This window comes from Penicillium diatomitis (assembly GCF_028827545.1).
Source record: "Penicillium diatomitis strain IBT 30728 chromosome Unknown utg000001l_segment0_segment0, whole genome shotgun sequence".
Taxonomy (NCBI): domain Eukaryota; kingdom Fungi; phylum Ascomycota; class Eurotiomycetes; order Eurotiales; family Aspergillaceae; genus Penicillium; species Penicillium diatomitis.
This window is the reverse complement of record NW_026623173.1, coordinates 861,488-878,548: the sequence shown is the minus strand read 5'-3', so window position 1 is coordinate 878,548 and position 17,061 is coordinate 861,488. Positions and strand designations below refer to the sequence as shown.

At 50.6% G+C, this 17,061-nt stretch overlaps 5 protein-coding genes across 5 annotated transcripts; 1 reads left to right on the top strand and 4 right to left on the bottom strand.

Moving 5' to 3' along the window:
- Positions 1 to 2,914: 2,914 nt before the first annotated feature.
- N7539_000254 (putative nuclear distribution protein RO10) lies at positions 2,915 to 3,725 on the bottom strand (the record flags this gene model as incomplete). The annotated part of the gene is made up of 2 exons (XM_056929858.1): positions 2,915 to 3,321; positions 3,494 to 3,725. The coding sequence occupies 2 exons, from the start codon at positions 3,723 to 3,725 to the stop codon at positions 2,915 to 2,917; spliced, it is 639 nt and encodes a 212-aa protein (XP_056794151.1).
- A 514-nt stretch (positions 3,726 to 4,239) lies between these two features.
- On the bottom strand, positions 4,240 to 7,057 carry N7539_000253 (ubiquitin-associated-like domain-containing protein; the record flags this gene model as incomplete). Its single annotated transcript, XM_056929857.1, has 6 exons — positions 4,240 to 4,626; positions 4,695 to 5,137; positions 5,206 to 6,471; positions 6,540 to 6,723; positions 6,843 to 6,911; positions 6,971 to 7,057. The coding sequence occupies 6 exons, from the start codon at positions 7,055 to 7,057 to the stop codon at positions 4,240 to 4,242; spliced, it is 2,436 nt and encodes an 811-aa protein (XP_056794150.1).
- Positions 7,058 to 8,566: 1,509 nt separating this feature from the next.
- Positions 8,567 to 10,051, top strand: N7539_000252 (SET domain protein; the record flags this gene model as incomplete). Its single annotated transcript, XM_056929856.1, has 1 exon — positions 8,567 to 10,051. The coding sequence occupies one exon, from the start codon at positions 8,567 to 8,569 to the stop codon at positions 10,049 to 10,051; it is 1,485 nt and encodes a 494-aa protein (XP_056794149.1).
- Positions 10,052 to 10,732: 681 nt separating this feature from the next.
- On the bottom strand, positions 10,733 to 11,818 carry N7539_000251 (Rag GTPase GTR1; the record flags this gene model as incomplete). Its single annotated transcript, XM_056929855.1, has 2 exons — positions 10,733 to 11,555; positions 11,625 to 11,818. 2 exons carry the CDS (start codon positions 11,816 to 11,818, stop codon positions 10,733 to 10,735), a joined length of 1,017 nt encoding a protein of 338 aa, XP_056794148.1.
- A 1,102-nt stretch (positions 11,819 to 12,920) lies between these two features.
- On the bottom strand, positions 12,921 to 14,689 carry N7539_000250 (URC4/urg3 family protein; the record flags this gene model as incomplete). The annotated part of the gene is made up of 4 exons (XM_056929854.1): positions 12,921 to 13,004; positions 13,074 to 13,669; positions 13,738 to 14,227; positions 14,354 to 14,689. 4 exons carry the CDS (start codon positions 14,687 to 14,689, stop codon positions 12,921 to 12,923), a joined length of 1,506 nt encoding a protein of 501 aa, XP_056794147.1.
- Between the last annotated feature and the right edge of the window lie 2,372 nt (positions 14,690 to 17,061).

Below are 17,061 nucleotides of genomic sequence, written 5' to 3'. Positions count from 1 at the left end.
TCTTTTTGGGATGATCCGACCCAGTGCAAGTAGATGTACATGAACATTACGACTACTGCTGGTCACTTATAGTGGGGAATCGGATGTGATGATGTACCTACTACCTCGTACTTTCTCACCCTGCATCTCGGCTGGCCATTTTTAGGGAACCCTGCCCGTGCCCACCGGGTGGACATTGGGTGCATGCAAGTGTGAGTCCGATCTAACTGGCAGGATCGTGAGGTGGAGCTTCCAAAACACACAGGCCCCTAGCGTCGCGGCCACGGTGGAGTGGCGTCTACTGAGAAATTGATCGGCCCCCATAGCATCGTGCTCATCTCCCACCCATTCTGGTCTAATCCAAAATGAACAGTGCCGGGGTCTAGAATTGTATCAACGAGGTACAATGGCCCTAGATAGGCAAGTTGAGGACTTGATCACCATGTATCTCAATGGCAGTTGTTACAGCTTACTTATAGTACTACTAGTCTACTACTAGGACTATGAATACCTTGGACATTAGACACTCTGGTCTGTACTCTGTGGTCTGTAGTACTACTACTAGGTTACTGGACGAATGTACAAGGGCACAAGTGTAAACAGCGGGAACAGGCGACCGTACTACCATAGTAACAGATTTCAAGTACAGCGCATCTGTCCAAGGCCGGCACTTCTGAATTGATAGAAGCCAGGTTTCTACAGAGAATGGGGACAACAAGGTTGTTGATCCCCAATCAACCCCAATGCGGCCGCGTCTGCCCATGAAACCCTCACCTCGTGCCCTGTTCGCCTACGAGAGTCCAAGCCTGTCCAATGTCCAGTGCAGAAAGCGAAATTGGGTGAGTTGATTCATCGAATTCCACTCTGTCCAAGGCGGGCCGACCGTCAGGTTAGGCATTTGAAACTCGACTGGCCTGGAGTCCTGGAGTCCTGGATTGCCGGTAGTTACTAGTTACTGGGAGTGAGCACTTAGGGCACACCGTCCACGCCACCGTCCTTTTTCTCTCTTCCCCCATCCCCAGGTCCACCGGGAGCACATGTCAGCATGTCCACTCCGTCCAGTGGAAGATGATTTGACTGCTTACCATCCTTTGGGGATATAAAGACAGTAGGAGCCTAGAAGAGACTGAATCTGGACGACCATGTGTCGAGATGTCACGGGATGCGGTCGCAGGAGTGTTGATAGTTGATATAAAACTTTTGCTTAATGCCCAAATAGAGGTTGAATACCTTGGTCACCGAGAATGAGTTAGGTCATTTGGATAGCTCCATATTGAGTTGAGAAGGGTCTCTCCTCGAGAGAGTCAGACTATATGCTCGACTTTCCACATATTATGGGGTTGCACACCGTGCGTGGCTCTTGTCCAACGGTCGCGGGCGAGAACAGTCTACACTCCGAGACTCTATAGCAACTGTTCTCTGGAGTCATTCCATGGTGGGTACTACAGTAGAACGCAAGCAACAACCTTTAAACCTTTAACCTACTAGACCAGAATCTAGACTCATACTACTGTCCGCGCCTTTTGTTCTTGTTTTTAGCAAACGTAAGGTAAATTGACCTCCAGACCGGTCTGGGCTAATGTGCTTACCATGACAGAAACCCTCATCCGAACTCAAGAATGCTACAACCCCCTGAAAGGACTGTGCAAGCCACCTTCCCAGTTGGAATGAAGCTGAGAACCTTCATCAGCTGTAACTCTGGTTTGCTGCGAATACTCCTATCAATGCCTGCGGTACGTTCTTGGGTTTCCAATTTCAGCCATGGAGCCCCCCCCCCCCCCCCTAATCACTTACTACCTGCCCAGCCCATGTGCCACAATGCTCACGGCAATCCGGTCTGGTAGAAGGATCGACAGGGTCGAGAGTCACGGCATATTTGAGATGATTTTACCTGCTTCTCACATACCTCAGACGGGTCCCACAATTAGCCCCTCGGGATATGACAGGTTTTGTGGCTGATGTCATTGCATCAGAGGTTCTCAACTCGTTCTTCTCGTCAAAGGACCGCGCCAGAGTGTACGGCCTTTGTTCCGGTTTCGAGAGGGTCGAAGTCCGCTGAATGCAGAACTGCCCAGTGTCATGGCCTTCTAGTCCTTCCACTAGATTATACCTCGCTTTGCTTTGAAGAGGGTCGTGTCTGAAAATGAGATTGATGAACCGTGCATTTCTTAGCCACTGTAGTAGACTTTGGAAATTCAATCATTCAGGCTGTGCTAATTGTGCCAATCAACATCCAAGGTAAACCGGACATGGTTTGGTGCTTTCCATACTTCGGCCAAGTATACCTCCATTGCCGATGCTTCAAGACCGTGCTTCAGGGCTGGTGACACATTCCACATGAGCTCAACTGACATGGCTATAAATTTAAAGCTCATAGGGTTACCAACTGTGGCTCACCCGGGAAAGGATCAACCCTCGAAAAGGCTGTTCCCGATAACCAAGGCTGAAGTGTCGCATTCAAGTCTTGGTTTGACCAAACTCTTCAGAAATTCCAACGGGACGATTTCCTCACTCCAAAACTGGCAACTTCTAGTCAGGGCATGAGCAACGTAGACACGAAGTGCCTCGCCCTTGATCATGAACCTACCAGAACCCATCGAAAGTATCGAACTTGGGTGGAAGATATCTCCCGAGTACATGCTACAAAAGAACAGACATCCTTATCAAAATCATCCAGCCCCGTGACAAGAAGATCGTATGCAATGATTCAACAACAATAGGCTCCTCCCAACACCAGTGGATATCGTAACGCCAAGAACACAAATCTCAAGTCAAAAAGCAATGACAATCTCGACCAACATATGCAATCATCCTACAAGACTGCGACTGCTGCTTCTCAAGTCGCCATGAACACCGTCCGTCAAACACCAATAAGGCAGTGGATGAGTGTCCAATGTACACCGTACACCACATGACACAACGCCCTGTTTCCTCTCTAGATTTCATTCTCCCTTTTCTCACGAATCACCTCTCTGCGCCGTACCTCCCTCTCCAAGCCCTCCAGTCTACCCTCCCACTCAGCCCAACATTCCCCGCTCCCCATGACCCCAACCTCGTACCATCGTTGCAACACACGGGCGGTCCGTACACGAAGCTCCGACAAGGTCGCCGCCTGCTCTTCTTGTGTCTGTGCCATTCGGTCCAGCCGTGGCTGCATCGCAATCAGAGAAGCAGAGGTGGTTGCATCGGGGATGGGCAGGTCATTCAGGGACGTGAGCCGCGAGGCGGTTTCGGGAAAAGCGGTCGCATAGGAGAGTACAATCGAAGCTAGCGTGCGTGGGCTGAGATGTTCCGGGATGTCGCGTGGAGGGGTGGGATTGAAGAGATCTGGGAATCGGTCGTCTGAGAACGCGCGTGAGCATGCATCTTAGCCGCTGGGTTTCGAGGGCGCAGAAAAAGGGGGGGAAGGGGGTGAAAGAACGAGGTGCATGCGCCGAGGCAACGGAGGTGGGAATGGCAGAGAAAGGGCTGTCCATTGGAAAAGGAAAGCGCGGTGATTCTAGAAAGTACGTACGTAGTTGAATGAGATCGCGCACGGCGGGGACAGCGCGGCTCAATTTCTCCAGTTCGCGCTCGAGACGAATGAGTCGGCGCGAGACTGTATCGTCGAGCGAGGCGGGCTTCTGAGGCCCGGACGGTGTGCCGGTCCAGTCGGTGTTCCCCGTAAGAAGATAGGAGAGGCGGGCTAGACGAGCTTCTAGGAGCTCGATTGTCGCGCTGGCGACCTCTTCGCTGCCATGGGACATATTCGAGGGGCTGAGAGTGGCTAGGGAAATCGTCTGTGAGGCCAGGCAGCTATTGTGGTCAACTGTTGTTGTTCTACTCTGATGATCCAAGGCCTTATCGACATGGACTATCATCTTCAGGTGCAAACAGAGCAAATCTGAGGAGCTTCCGTCCCCACGCATGATCCTGCGGTACCTCAGCAGGTACTTCGTGCTGCTCCGAGATTGTTTTGAAAATACTCGTGCTATGTGCAATACTACCTTCAACTGTAGCAGACACTTACTGTGGAACTAATCAGCGTCCTTGAGCCTCTTGTTATCATCTGAAGAACAGGCAACCTTGTCCTAGCTCTCTCCGACTCACGTCGCATTTGACATGGTCGAGCCAGACGGGGGGGGGGGGGAGCATGCAAATGCAAAAGGATTGAAGTCGAAGCCAAAGACATCGAACGCTCCATACATTGAAAGTAAAACGCAAAAAATGCCCTTCGTTGAATCATCACTCATAGATCGCTTATTTATCCGTGGAATCTACTCACGCCGGATCAGGCCTGTCCGCAGCATGCTCGATGTGCTCACCCATCTCTGGTTCTCCCTCGACGTGCCATTCAGTGTCATCGTCAAGAGCGCGAGAGAAATCTCCCGCCTTGCTTTCAGCCATAGAACCTAGCAACTTGGAGCCTCCCTTCTCTTGCATTTCCTGTTCATAATCACTGTCATTACCGAAATTCGAGACTTGATAATCAAAGACGTTTACCTGCTGCGCGGGCCGGGGCGGCGGTGGCGGTGGCTTCATCTGCTGCTGCTGCTGCTTCTCCAGATTACTCGGTTGGATCGAGTGCTGATCGGTTGCAGTGGAACAATTTGTGATGCTTTGTTCGCATTCATGGGCGAAAACTTCGTTGTCCTTGTCCACGAAGCTCTGTCGAAAGTTAGCCAAGAAGCCCACGCATTCTTTGCCCCCAACAGATGTGATGACTAGTGTCTTACACGGAGTTGAGTAGGCGCAGGATCGATCGGGGCATTGATGGCGGCATCACTCGCATACACCAAAAGAACGGATCTCCACTCCTCGCGAGCAGCTCGTAGCACCTCAATCTCGCAAACTTTGGTAGCGGTGTAACCAAAGGTATCTCCAGGCTGGGTCGCCGTGGCATGTTCTTGAGTCCTCTGCTTCGCATCTTGGCGGGTCTTTCCATCTTTAATAGAGTAGCTGATCCTCCACCACTGATCACCCGTAGTCTGCTGCTGACCACCCGCGGGATGTCCAGTCTCGGCGCGTTTGAGAACATATGTGACATGGGGCTCGGTGCATACGCCACGCAAACTATAACGGCAGACGGGCGGCTCGCCAGGGGCTTCCGGTGCTTCAGTCAGTATCTTTGAGTGGTTGCGCAACATTTCCATAGCTTTTTCCTTTTGGGCTTGCAGATCTGTCCAACACATCAGCAAGGGAATCAAAGGTCACAGCATCATTCCGAGCCGAAGTAGAGTCACATACCTCGGAGTTTCAAATCAATGCGTTGAGAGATACGTAAAAGCTCTTGCGAGATCCTATCCGACTTTTCTGCCGCAGACTCTAGCTCGATTAAATCGTCGCCCTCAATGTATTCCATCGAACCTCCCGTGAGAGCGACAGGAATAGAAGCCGCCGCGTTTTTGAGAAGCTCCGGGAGGCCCATACCACCAATGAAGCTCTGTGGAGCAGTGTAATGCGCCATGAGTTTCTCAAGCCCTCGAATTTCGTCCTGGACTACCAGTCTCCTAGACCGAAGCTCATGTGCAAGTTCTCTGCAGCTGCTCAAATAGCGATCCGGATAGAAAGTGGCTGGAATTTGGATGTTCACCGACTTGGCGTTGTTGAATGAGTCCAGTTTCATGGTGACGATGTCGCCCACGTGCTCGAGCCAGACGTCGTCAAGTGGTTCGCCGGGCTGATCACTCCAGATAGCAGTATCCAAGACGTCATAGAGGGTCTGATCGATTTCCTGCTCAATGATGGGCTCGAAGACAAAAAGCTCTTTTGAGACAGTCTCGTCATCCCCATCGTCAAATGGTGTTCGTTTGTATGCGTGCGACATGAACGCTGTAGCGAGGGGGCTGTCAGGAGCGGCCTTGATCGCCGCCGCGTGCCAGGTCTCCAGAAATCTCGCAACAATTTCTTCCGAGTCAGACGAGAGCGAGCGAATATCATTCAGGCTCGCGAGAGCATCGGCGCTTCCATATGATCGTTTAGTCGAATCCAAGAATGCCATCAGGCGTTGCGTCTCATAGAGAATATCGTCCCAATCGTTGTTCTCACTCGCCTGGTCGTGGATCGTCACGATTTTAGGGAGGTTGATAGATTGCCCATTCCACCACTGAGACTCCTGTCCATAATCGAATAGCACTTTGTTCCGGAGCAGTAAGGCCTCGCGAGCCAGGGGAATTTCATGCAGAATTGTAAGATAACCCCCCAGGTAGAGGTTGTCGTTGGTAGGTCGGAGAAATGCAGGCTCACCCTCCACCCTAGCGCGGTCCTCTGGTTCCGGGTCAAGGACGACTTCTTGGGCGGTCTCATTGAAGAGGGTCATCCCCCAGTCTGCCTCATCGTAGTGGGCACGGGTGGCTTTTCCAAAGTGAGGTTCAGGTTGGTTTTCGGCTGTATTTGCGATTCCCATTTCCTGCTGTCCAATACCCTGCCCCAAAGACATTGCGACAGCCTGTTGAAGTTGTTGCTCTTCACGCTCAGCGAGAGTAAGTCCTGTTGCAGGAGGTGCAGCAGCGCCTTGGTGATGGAACGGTGTCAGCGTTTAGTTGCTGCAATGAAGCTCAGTGAGAGGGTTGGATGCTCACCAGTATCACTGCCCTGGGCAGCTGTCACTGGGCTATTTTCGATCCTCGTGGCCTCGGTGATTCCGGGTGTGTTTACTCGAGACGGTGGACGAGAGGGAGGAGCGGTGGCAGGGATTCGGGATGCGTATTCTTGATGGCCGTATCCTTGAGCTGAAGATGAGAGAAGTGAGTCGAGGTGAGAGATCTGGCAGTGAGAAGAGCGACCTTACGAGTAAGATTCTCATTCATGGAGCTGGTCGTCTTGTGCAGCAGGTCCAAGGTCAGTTCTGAGTATCAGACACCATCGGGTTTTCAGTGACGGACCTTTAGTTGGGACCCTGTCGGATCTTCGAAATAGGCGTTTATAGCTTTCTGAGAATCCAAGTTGTTTGCCTGTCGAGATTTGACCTGAGCCTCGGTCCTGTGAAGCAGAAAGTGCGCGGTGCTCAAACCTTCAGAAAGATGATCGCTTGCTCTCGCGTGGTGCTGGTGAAGCTCACGAAGTTCGCGATCGCATCTTCGGGCGGTTCGGCGGCCATCTTTGCGCGTATCCAAAACTCAAATGCGTATTAGGAAAGTTCGAGTCTCACTAGACAAGCATGATGTGAGGAGCCAAACGCGCAGTTCGTGGTGACAAAGGCCATCGCATCAGAGGATAGTTTCCCCACCACATGACGCCAAGCAGTTCAGTTCCGCTTTTTCCTGGCGGCGGTACCTTGTTCTCCGCAGTCCCCGTGCCAACTGGTATGCCTGACGGACGCTTGACTCTGGAGTCCTTGACTACAGTACGGAGATAATGGAATAAGTCTCTGGTATCATTCCACCACCGAGACTTGTCAACGTTCTTAACATAACTCTGATCTACAAGGCCTGAGTTATCCGGATCCAACATACTGCATGACTTTGCCAGAGCAGAAACCACCACACCCTGCTCATCTCGACGTCTGGTCCGCGGTTATGATCCATGCGGAGCGCAGCGAAACTCTCCTGTAGTGAAGCGCGACAGTACCTCCACTACTTTGGTACCTTAACCGCTCTCGTCTTTTAATCTTTCTCACTAAATCATGTCCATAAAAGACGACAACGTTTCGAGTCATTTACGTCGGATCATATTGTAGCGAGACGTGGTTCTTCCGATTTCCACGCTTGTGCTAAGATGTACTTAAGCCGAACACATGATGGAAGTGAAGAGAAAAAGGATGTTCGGAGTAAGGGTAGTAGGCGTGTACATGAATTTAGGTACTTCCGACTTATTCAGAGATCGAAAACTCGAAATCCGCCTTCTCTCAAAGCAATAAATCGCAAATAGACAGTGACTCACGGACTCAGTCCGGCTCACCACTTGGTCAGTTTCGTAGGACTAGAAGCCTTGTTGTTGACAATCATCATCTGACGTTTGATCAAGTCGCAGAGTGAAAGGAGGAAAAAGAGTCGACTGGAGGAAATAGAATATCCTGAAAGATACAATGCCTCCCCTCGTTTCAAACACACGTTCGCCTCGACAGCCGGGGTTCAGAAACAACTCTGCAAAGAGAGGACCTGGATGTCGGTGACAGGCGACTTCGAAACGACAATACCAGGATACTGAGTTCTCATCACGCGGAATTTCCATTACATTGTTGCACAAACCTTGTCTGAGCTGCATTCAATCTTTGTTTCTTTGTTCTTTATGTTAAGTCACCGCACTCGATACTAGGAGTAGGTAGTTTATCAAAGGTCCTTCCATAAAACCCGAGTCTTGCAGACATACCCAAAGGACCACACCTCCAGACATGGGACATACAAAGCGGCATATGGTTGCAGACAATCTTCTTTATGGATGGCCAAAACACAATGTCTTGCTTTGAGAAATGCAAGGTCTCCCACTCGTCCCCAAGCGTCTATAAACTGCTGTCCAGCCGACTTCGAGCCGACAGCTTTCTCACCAGAACAGTCTACCTACTCTTTCCATCACAGCCAAAGAAAGGAATGACCATTTGACCGTCAATTCACTCTTTCTTACCATAAAACGCATTACTTCACATCAGTTTTCCTAGACTATGCCCAACATGTCAACTGGCAAGGAGCCAAGTGAAACCATGGATGCCGATGAGCTTCTAGCAGCAATGCTGGATGAAGGCTTCAATCGGCCGGACTTGGGTTCGGAGTACTATTTCGCCCAGAATGCACAAAGTCGAAGCCGCCACATCATCGCAGCCATCTACTGGGACCTGAACGCCATGTGGCAGCTCCAGAAAATATCGCGCGACCCGCAGTCTCTGGATGAAGAACGAGCGAAATACATAGCCGAACGTCGAGCGATAGAGGAATTCCTTGATCAATCGATGTACCACAAGTACCCTGAAATCTTCCAGACAGACGGACACTATCCACTTTTCGATCGCGTCAGGTTCTTCCTCTTCGAGCATGGGTGGCCTCTTTTTGCGATGTGTGCGCTGTCAGAGGCGTTCCGCACGGCATGTTTAATTTCGGAGATCATGGTCTGGGACGAGGTGAGAAAATTGATATCGACTAACAAGCGCAGTATCGAGGTCTATGTGCGGTCTCGCAATCTTGACTGGCAATCGCCTCTATTGAATTACGGTCACTTGGGATTGCCGGGTCTCACGTCCCCCATTCAGCCCGAGATGGATCTAGGTAAGGAACACGTTCATCACTTGGTTCAGACGTCAGATGGACATCTGAAACGTCCGGTTCATATGGGGAAAGCACAGACTAACATTAACATCACAATTTTCAAGCCTGCTCAATCTGCGCAGAAGACTCGGACGACCCGGATGACTCGGACTTCTCAGAAGATTCAGACGACTCTGACTCCTCAGACGACTCAGGAGACTCGGAAGACTCAGATTGCTCAGATGGCTATGGCTCAGAAGGCCCGAGATCCTCAACGGCATCCGTATACATATCTTCCGAAGTGGGGTCCCTGCATGAAGTGTCTGTGCAAGAGGAACTGTCCATGCCATAATGTGGGCGGGCTCCCTGACTGTCTCAAATGCCAGTGTCCACAGACTTGCAGATGCAAAACGCCCAAGTGGCTGATGTGTTATAGGTGTGGATCCACCGACTCTTGTACATGCAGAGCTGGCTCAATGGCAGGAGATCTGATAGAGCTCGTTGAATATCCCATCAAGGGAACCGGTGTTCGTGCTCTGGCTAACTTTCTGGCGGGAACTATTATGGGTGAGTACGTTGGTGAAGTGATACCTCTCAGTCGCAAATGCAATGATAACATCTACGCTCTCTGTCAGACCGGCGTTTACGGGATGGAGCAAATGGACCAAGTTGACATGAAGCACAACGGAATAACTTCATCGGCGCATGTTGGCAATTGGACTCGATACATCAATCATCATTGCGAGCCAAATTGCACATTCGTCTCGGTTCTCGTCGGTAACCGAATAACGACCGTTGTCCAAGCTGTTCGAGATATCGCTATCTTTGAGGAGATCACGCTGCATTATGGAGAGCAATACTGGAAATCAACACATTGCTTCTGTGGGAGCTCGAAATGCTGCAACCCTCCTACATAGATTCCATTTTATCATGCTTTTATTTTGGCTCTGTCTGCTGATGATTTTGGTCCTGTTCGTTTTTCTCTGGTTTTTTCCTTTTTCTTTTCATTCTGTTTTCCCTTACTGTCAATCGTGATGCACTTTCAGATCTGCTCGGTTTTTACAGTTTTTTTTTGGAGAACACCCGCAATGTGAATTTCGCGCCTTGGAAAGAAAACTTGAGCCTTTGGGTTCACCTGGTCGTTACTCGATGAATTAGATCAGATGTCCAACGTGAACATGCTGTTTGGAGACAAAGACTTGATGCCACCATGCTTAGAACCCCTGCACTGCCCGCGGATTCCCGATCTCTGGTTCGAGTCTGGCAAGTGGTCTCGGGGTCTATTTTCTGACTGATAGAATACAAGTCGAAATCAAGCCTGGCCATTCGAACCGACTGAATGGTCAAGAAGAGTGTGACTAGAATTTCACTTGTAGAATGATTCATACACTTGTAAAATGATTCATAGATTGATCGTACCGCAACGCCATATAATAGATATCAGCGCCCGTGGAAAGGTATCTCCCGACTTTTCTGCCAATGAAGAAAGAGGTAACAAAGAAGTATCACAAGCATAATCCCAACTAGAATGCTGGCTGTACACGATACACGATACAGAAACACGCTAACAAACTTTCACGAAAGGAGAGGGAATCATGTCAGAACCCCAGATTCACTCCATTAGATGCGCCGTCATCAGGCGTCTCTGGTGGTGGTAGTGGGAAGCCATCCGAGCGACCCGAGGCCGCTGCTTTTGAAAATCCCTCGCGAGCGAGCATGGTATTCAGGACAGCACAGTTGTATGCCGCCTCTCCAGGCGGAACAACAAGGAAAATGTATGTGTTATCTGTGAAGCGGCCGAGGAAGATGTTGAACTGCGGCGTTTTCGTGTGCATCACGACGAAGCCGGCGGAGGCGGGGGTGGTAAGTGTGTTGCGGGCGGCGCAATGTTTGAATGCTTTCATGATATTTGATAGACGCTCATGTCGATCGTAGATGGGATTGAGGTCTCCGATTTCGGATGAGACCGAGGTGACGGTAAGGAATGTTGAACGTTCAAAGAGAATGACCTCCTCCGCATCAATCTTCTTCGCGAATGCGCTCAGGAATCGCTCTATGACCGTCAAATTTGGAATAAGCTTGTGGACGATACCGGCCCAGGCCTTGTACAATGACTGATCCCAGATACTACTGCCGAATGTATCCACGCGAAAATGTTCTGAGCGCGAGCGGATCAGAGATGAGCGCTCATCGTAAATGCGCTGACGGTGTTCAGCCTGTATCAGATCCATCTTATGAACCAGACAGAAGACATAAGCATTGGGACTGAATTCACGCAAAGCTTCGATAACAGCATTGTACGTGTCAAGGTCACGGTCGACCTCTCGTGATTCAATGTCAAAAACGTAGATCAGCACAGCGACGTCGGAGAAAATGTTGCCGCGTTGAGAGGCGAGGTAGGTCTCCATAAACGCATCTTGCCTGTTGGGTAAAGCCGATTGTAATGTCAGCCAGAAGTCTTGCGCAGGCCGCACTCGAAATTGATCTCACCCTCCGCAATCCCACAAGTTCAGAGTCAGGTTGCCCATGAACTTGACATGGCTGTGCTCCACGTCAATTGTTGCTCCGAGCCGGCGAACATCTTTGGCAACGTAATTGCTGAAGATGATCGAGCGCATAGAAGACTTGCCCGATCCACTCTTGCCCATCAGCAGCACCTTTCTCTTCTTCTTGCGGGCATCCATGCTGGCAGCGGGTGGCTAGGATGGCGCTCGAGGCGGTTGGCAGCCCCGCAAGAGCGGGGGCGGGTCCGACAACGAATGGGACAGGAAATTGGGGCGAACAAGTCAACGCAAGTGTGTTGAGCTTTATTTCTCAGTCTTGCAGCATTCGGGACTTGTCAGTGATTTCACTGCAAGAGGTTGAAGGCAATGGGGGAAAGAGGAGATAGTGCAGCTCCGACCTCCAAATGCGGAGTGAGCGGATCAACCTCGCGCCGGAAACCAATCACATGACCTGACGTGATAAGAAAGTACCCTGGCGTGGACAGCCGCTGATGGTTGAATGATCAAATGATCAGGGCGCTCAAGGTCATGGACTTGAAAAGCCGAGGGAAAGCTCGAGGTGGAATAGTTGAGATACTGAACTTTGATGAATCCAATCAACACCGCATCAGCTCAACATGGATGGAATTTGCGCCTGTGGCGATGAACAATGCATGCCGGAAGAACGGAATGACGACATCGATCAACGATGATCAAGTATCATTGACGGGGCCAGAGAAGATTGCGCGTGTAGTATGATTGTCAATGTATTTTATTTTTGAGTCCAGGGAATGTGTAGAGATGCAAGTAGATTTTTCCGGAGAGGGGGCTATATATCAAAGCGCCTGGGATTGAATAATATGCATAGAAAGAAGAACAAGATGAAAGGCAGACCCAGAAGACATCAGGTTCAATATAATCGAAGTAAAGAAAAAATGGTTGGTATCCAGCAATGGAAGGAGAAGGCAGCAGCATGCTGTAAACATGTCCAGGTGATCGCATGTCAGAGATCTGGGCAATTGTGGGGGACAGATATTTGAACGAAAATAAGGCAATGGAAATGTGTAGAAGAGCCAGATCAAAAAAAAGGGGCGGGAACTGTGTCCTAGCTTCAACTGAGAGTAAGGAACAACAGGGTTTGTCGGTGAAATATTGATGTCTAGGAAAAGAGGATTGGAGGGCGATGTCGTCGTATCATCATGCAAGACTGAGCACCCATCTTCAAAAGAATCGAAATAGGGCAAGGAGGTGCTTCACCATCGAACATTCGATCACGTGTGGAGTCGTGGAAGTATATAGCGTGTTAAAATACCGTGCCGTCCGACCGGATCATGATAGGCGGCTCCTTGGTGTTAGGCCTTGAAACCTCGGCAATCTCACGCCCGCCCTGTGGAGGAAGAAATGATAAGAACGTCTTCTGAAAAAGTAAGTGGACTACCCGGGGACAACAACACACCTTCCATGTACCAGCCTCGAGCATCTGCGCCAGAGTAAGTTGGTCTTCGGTATTAGTGAGGCCTAGCTGTCGATTGACCTCGACTAAGAGCTCATCCAAGAAGCCCACGGTGGCAGCTCTCCACTCGACGATGACACTGTCGTCTGTGGAGAAGAGGGGTACGACTTCCATGTTGGGCTGACCCTTGATCTGTGCATTCTCCTTGAAGGACTGAAGACCACGCTCCATGTCGGCTCTCTTGAGGCTGAGAAGACCCATGTCAATCAGCAGACCTCCGTTTCGGTATTCTGGCAGACCAGTCAACAGATCGCTACCCGCAAAATGAATAGCCATCAGTTTTGACATGGGCACCATGATCGAATAGCACAGCCATTGCGTCAGCTTGTGGAAGGGGATAATTCCTTCCCAGGCGGGAACTGCAGGTGGCTGTGGTAGAAGCGAGCATTGCCAGGCATCGCCAATGGCGATGCCATCGATCTGTGTTCTGGAGGGCGGCCAGATTGACGAAAATCCGTCCATTAGAACCGACCAGAGAGTCGTGATCGGCACGATAGGTACTGAGGAGGCCAATGTTGACGGATGGCCTAGCAAGTAGTCTGTTTCGATCGAAGCCTTTGTCAGTTCCGTATCAATTAGGGTCTCGGGGCCGGAGTCCTTCTCCTACCAAGCATATTTCCTGGCCTTGCGTCTACGCCGAAGAAATCCTGGCGATTCAACGCCTCTGCGAGTCGCACCAACAGCCCCGCACGTCCTTCAATGCCGGCCAGCGAGTTCTGCTCTGAATGCTGCATCCCTTTGGCCAGCTTCTCCACCGTAATTTTCCTGAGACCGGCGGCGTCCACCTGGCACGGTTCTGAGGGATCACTGCTGAAAAGTCCGGCTTTGAACATCTCCAGACTGGCGACCGCCAGACCCTCACTGCGAGAATACACTTTGCCGGATTCTTTGGATTTGTAGGACCATTTTGTGCCCGCGCCCGCGTCGAGCAACACCGACACCACAAAGAGGTCGATAAGACGCCGAGTCCGTTCCTGTGAGTCGACACTGCTTGGCCATGATTGAAGAAGTTGGTTGATCCGTGGCCGGCCACCAACGTCAAAGTGTTGCCAACGGCCGTGGGGAGGAATATTTTGATAGTCGGGCGCATAATCCCGCTGGTACCCGCCGGAGTCATTGATTCAGTCACATGCGCCAGAAAGTCAAAGCTTATCGATCTTATCCGGTCATGAGATTGGGGTTGATTTCTCCCTTCTCAGGACCAGTGCATTGATTTTGCTCACCTTGATTATTGAGACCACATATTGCGCCGTGGCCTTGAATTTGGTCATGTCCACATCGAAGTGGTGCAACTGATTGCGTTTCGCGGCATCTAGGACGATCTTGGCGCGTTCGCGCACGGAGTGGATGCTGCGAAGATAGGCTGCCGGGTCCAATGCAGGGTCGGGCGGTCTTGCAACGGGAATTTCGGGGATGGATGCTGGTAGACCACTGCCCTTGTACCCCGGCGATCGGAGCGATGTGTTGGATGTACGGGCGCTGTTGACCGAAACAAAGGAGTCATCTTCATCCTTGTCACTCTGCACGGAATTTTTGGAATTGCGTTTGAAAAGACCCATGGTGTCGGCGGAACCTGTGCGGTGTTTTTGAGGAGTTGAGATGGATGGGCGGGGGGGGGGGGGGAGAGTGGCACTCGAGTCGTGTAATCCGTGAGGTCTTCAAGGTGCTCTTTGATATCTGACTCGTGTCTTGGGAGGACAATTCGTTTGTGTCGTTTCGATTCGTTTTGCGACTTTTCTTTGCGCCTTCAGGGAACTTGTTCGCATGAAATTGAGTACAGCTTTGGCAGAGGAGGCGAAAGGTAGTCGAATGCGTGATTAGCACAGTAGCACTTCAATCTCCCAGGTGTAGAGAGAAGGAGAATTGGCGAGCCTTTAACACGAGTAGCTGGATACCCCGATCGTTTAGCAACAGTCGTTGACGGGGATGAGCATAGCAAGAAGAAAGAAAAGCTGAGCATTCAATCTACGGGGATCATCCGTCATCATTAATTCTTCAAAGTAATCATTCGAAGGGAGGAGGACCAGACCCCAATCTACCTAATTAGTGTCAATTTCAGCAACAAGTCTTTTTTTTCCCTTCCGGTGTCAATTAGGTTTGGAATTCAATAATTACATTTGTACGGTATTTCTGGCATTTATTTCCCCCCCCCCCCCCCCTTCCATCTTTTCTTCTCTTCCTGACAAGCTCCGAGATGTCCAGGCGGGGCGGTCGGTGGCCGGACTCTGGATAATCTCCACGGTAGAAGGATTTCTGCGGTCTTGTATGGTCTCATTCGTTCAGGGCATCCTCCAGGCAGTGGAGCATGCGAGCGGGATTGATCAATGGATTCCAGTGCCGGTCATCTGGGCAAAGCCCCGTTGGGCTCTAGACGCTCGCTCGTCGACTGCGGATTACACTGTCAGGGTATCGTTCTGTGAGGCCATGGAGATTCTAGCAGCGAATCGGAGTTCTAACGCCAAGTTTGAGGCTGGCCTGATAGGGTGAATGTGATCCATAACGGGGACCCCTGAACGGTCAGAATTGATTGAACGGAATTGTCGTGAAGAGTCATTCTCGCTGGGAAGCAGCCTATTGTGGTCAGGCGATCCAGTATCGCTGCAGATCAATGGTGGTCGCCATGCACTTGTAGGGGGGTATGTATTGAACTATTGATCACGTTCATGTGATCGAGGTGGTTCAGTAGTAAGTACTAAGTACTGTAGAGGTTGGGTACAGTAGTGTCCAACTACACACTCTGATAGTTCGTGAACCGCAAAGTCCGAAACAACCCCTCTGATGCTGGTGCCACTGTTCGCCCTGTCTTTAGTGCCTGTGCTTCCGCTTCCAGCGTTCAAGGTGGGGGTGCAATTTAAAGCACGTCCCTCGGAAGCGAGCATTTGACGCAACTGTGTTGACAAAGTTCAGAATCCCGAGTTCTGATGGAGCGAGACACCGTCAGGGGGAGAGAGAGAGAGAGAGAGAGAGAGAGACCAGGCACCAGCCACACATAGAGTTTCTTTGACACGCTTGGCTCTGGTCGGTTCATTTCTAGAACCCACGGATGTACATCCATTTCCAGAATCGACCGATAAAGTGTGTTGGTCCCCCGGAACGTTCGAACTTTCGGGTGATGGTCCCTCGAGACCCGCGGGAGTACTATTCACTGTATTCAGTCGAGTCAGTTCTCGCCAGGTGGACAGGTAAGTACAGTACTGTTCAATTCAGTATTCGCTCTTGGGGGATGTCAACGTTCAGGATCCTTGAGAGGGTGAACCATTTATTGAAGATAAACTTTTACCAGCAAGCTTTGCCGACTCGCGATCACCTATTGAATGTTAACGTCTTTGTTGTTTCGCTTAATACATTCTGCCAGTGGCCACTCCTACCAGTGCCAGGACTGGTTGTCCGTGATCGGGTCATCAACGAATCGTGAGACTTGACGCAGTCCTTGCCCAAACAATGATCGAGAAATACCCGGAAAAGGTTTCATTGAATCGAAACTCTAGAATCCCGAAGATAACCCTGTCGCGCTTGTGCTACCTTTTCCGTGTCCATCATCCAGTCATCCACTCCCAGCATGTCCGGCACCCCGCCAACGAGTCTCGAGCACGGAGATAAGACCAATGTGGTTTGAATGCATGTAAGAAGGAGACTGCAATTGATCAATGCCAGCGCTTACGACGGTCAGATCACGGCAGGTACGGATATCAGTCGGGCCGTGCCACCGTAAGCAAGTTACACAGTAGATTTTGTACTGAGTAGCCGCTGCATCAAGGTCTGTTCGCCCAGAAGTGTTGGTGACCACTACTAACTAGTATAACTACTACTGGAGCTGACGGTGTGAGTACGGTGTGCACCATTGCACTATATGCACTTATACAGTACACAACATGAAAGTCTTACGCTCAGCATACTTGCGCTAGCTCTCGGGCAGGAGGAAGGTTACTAC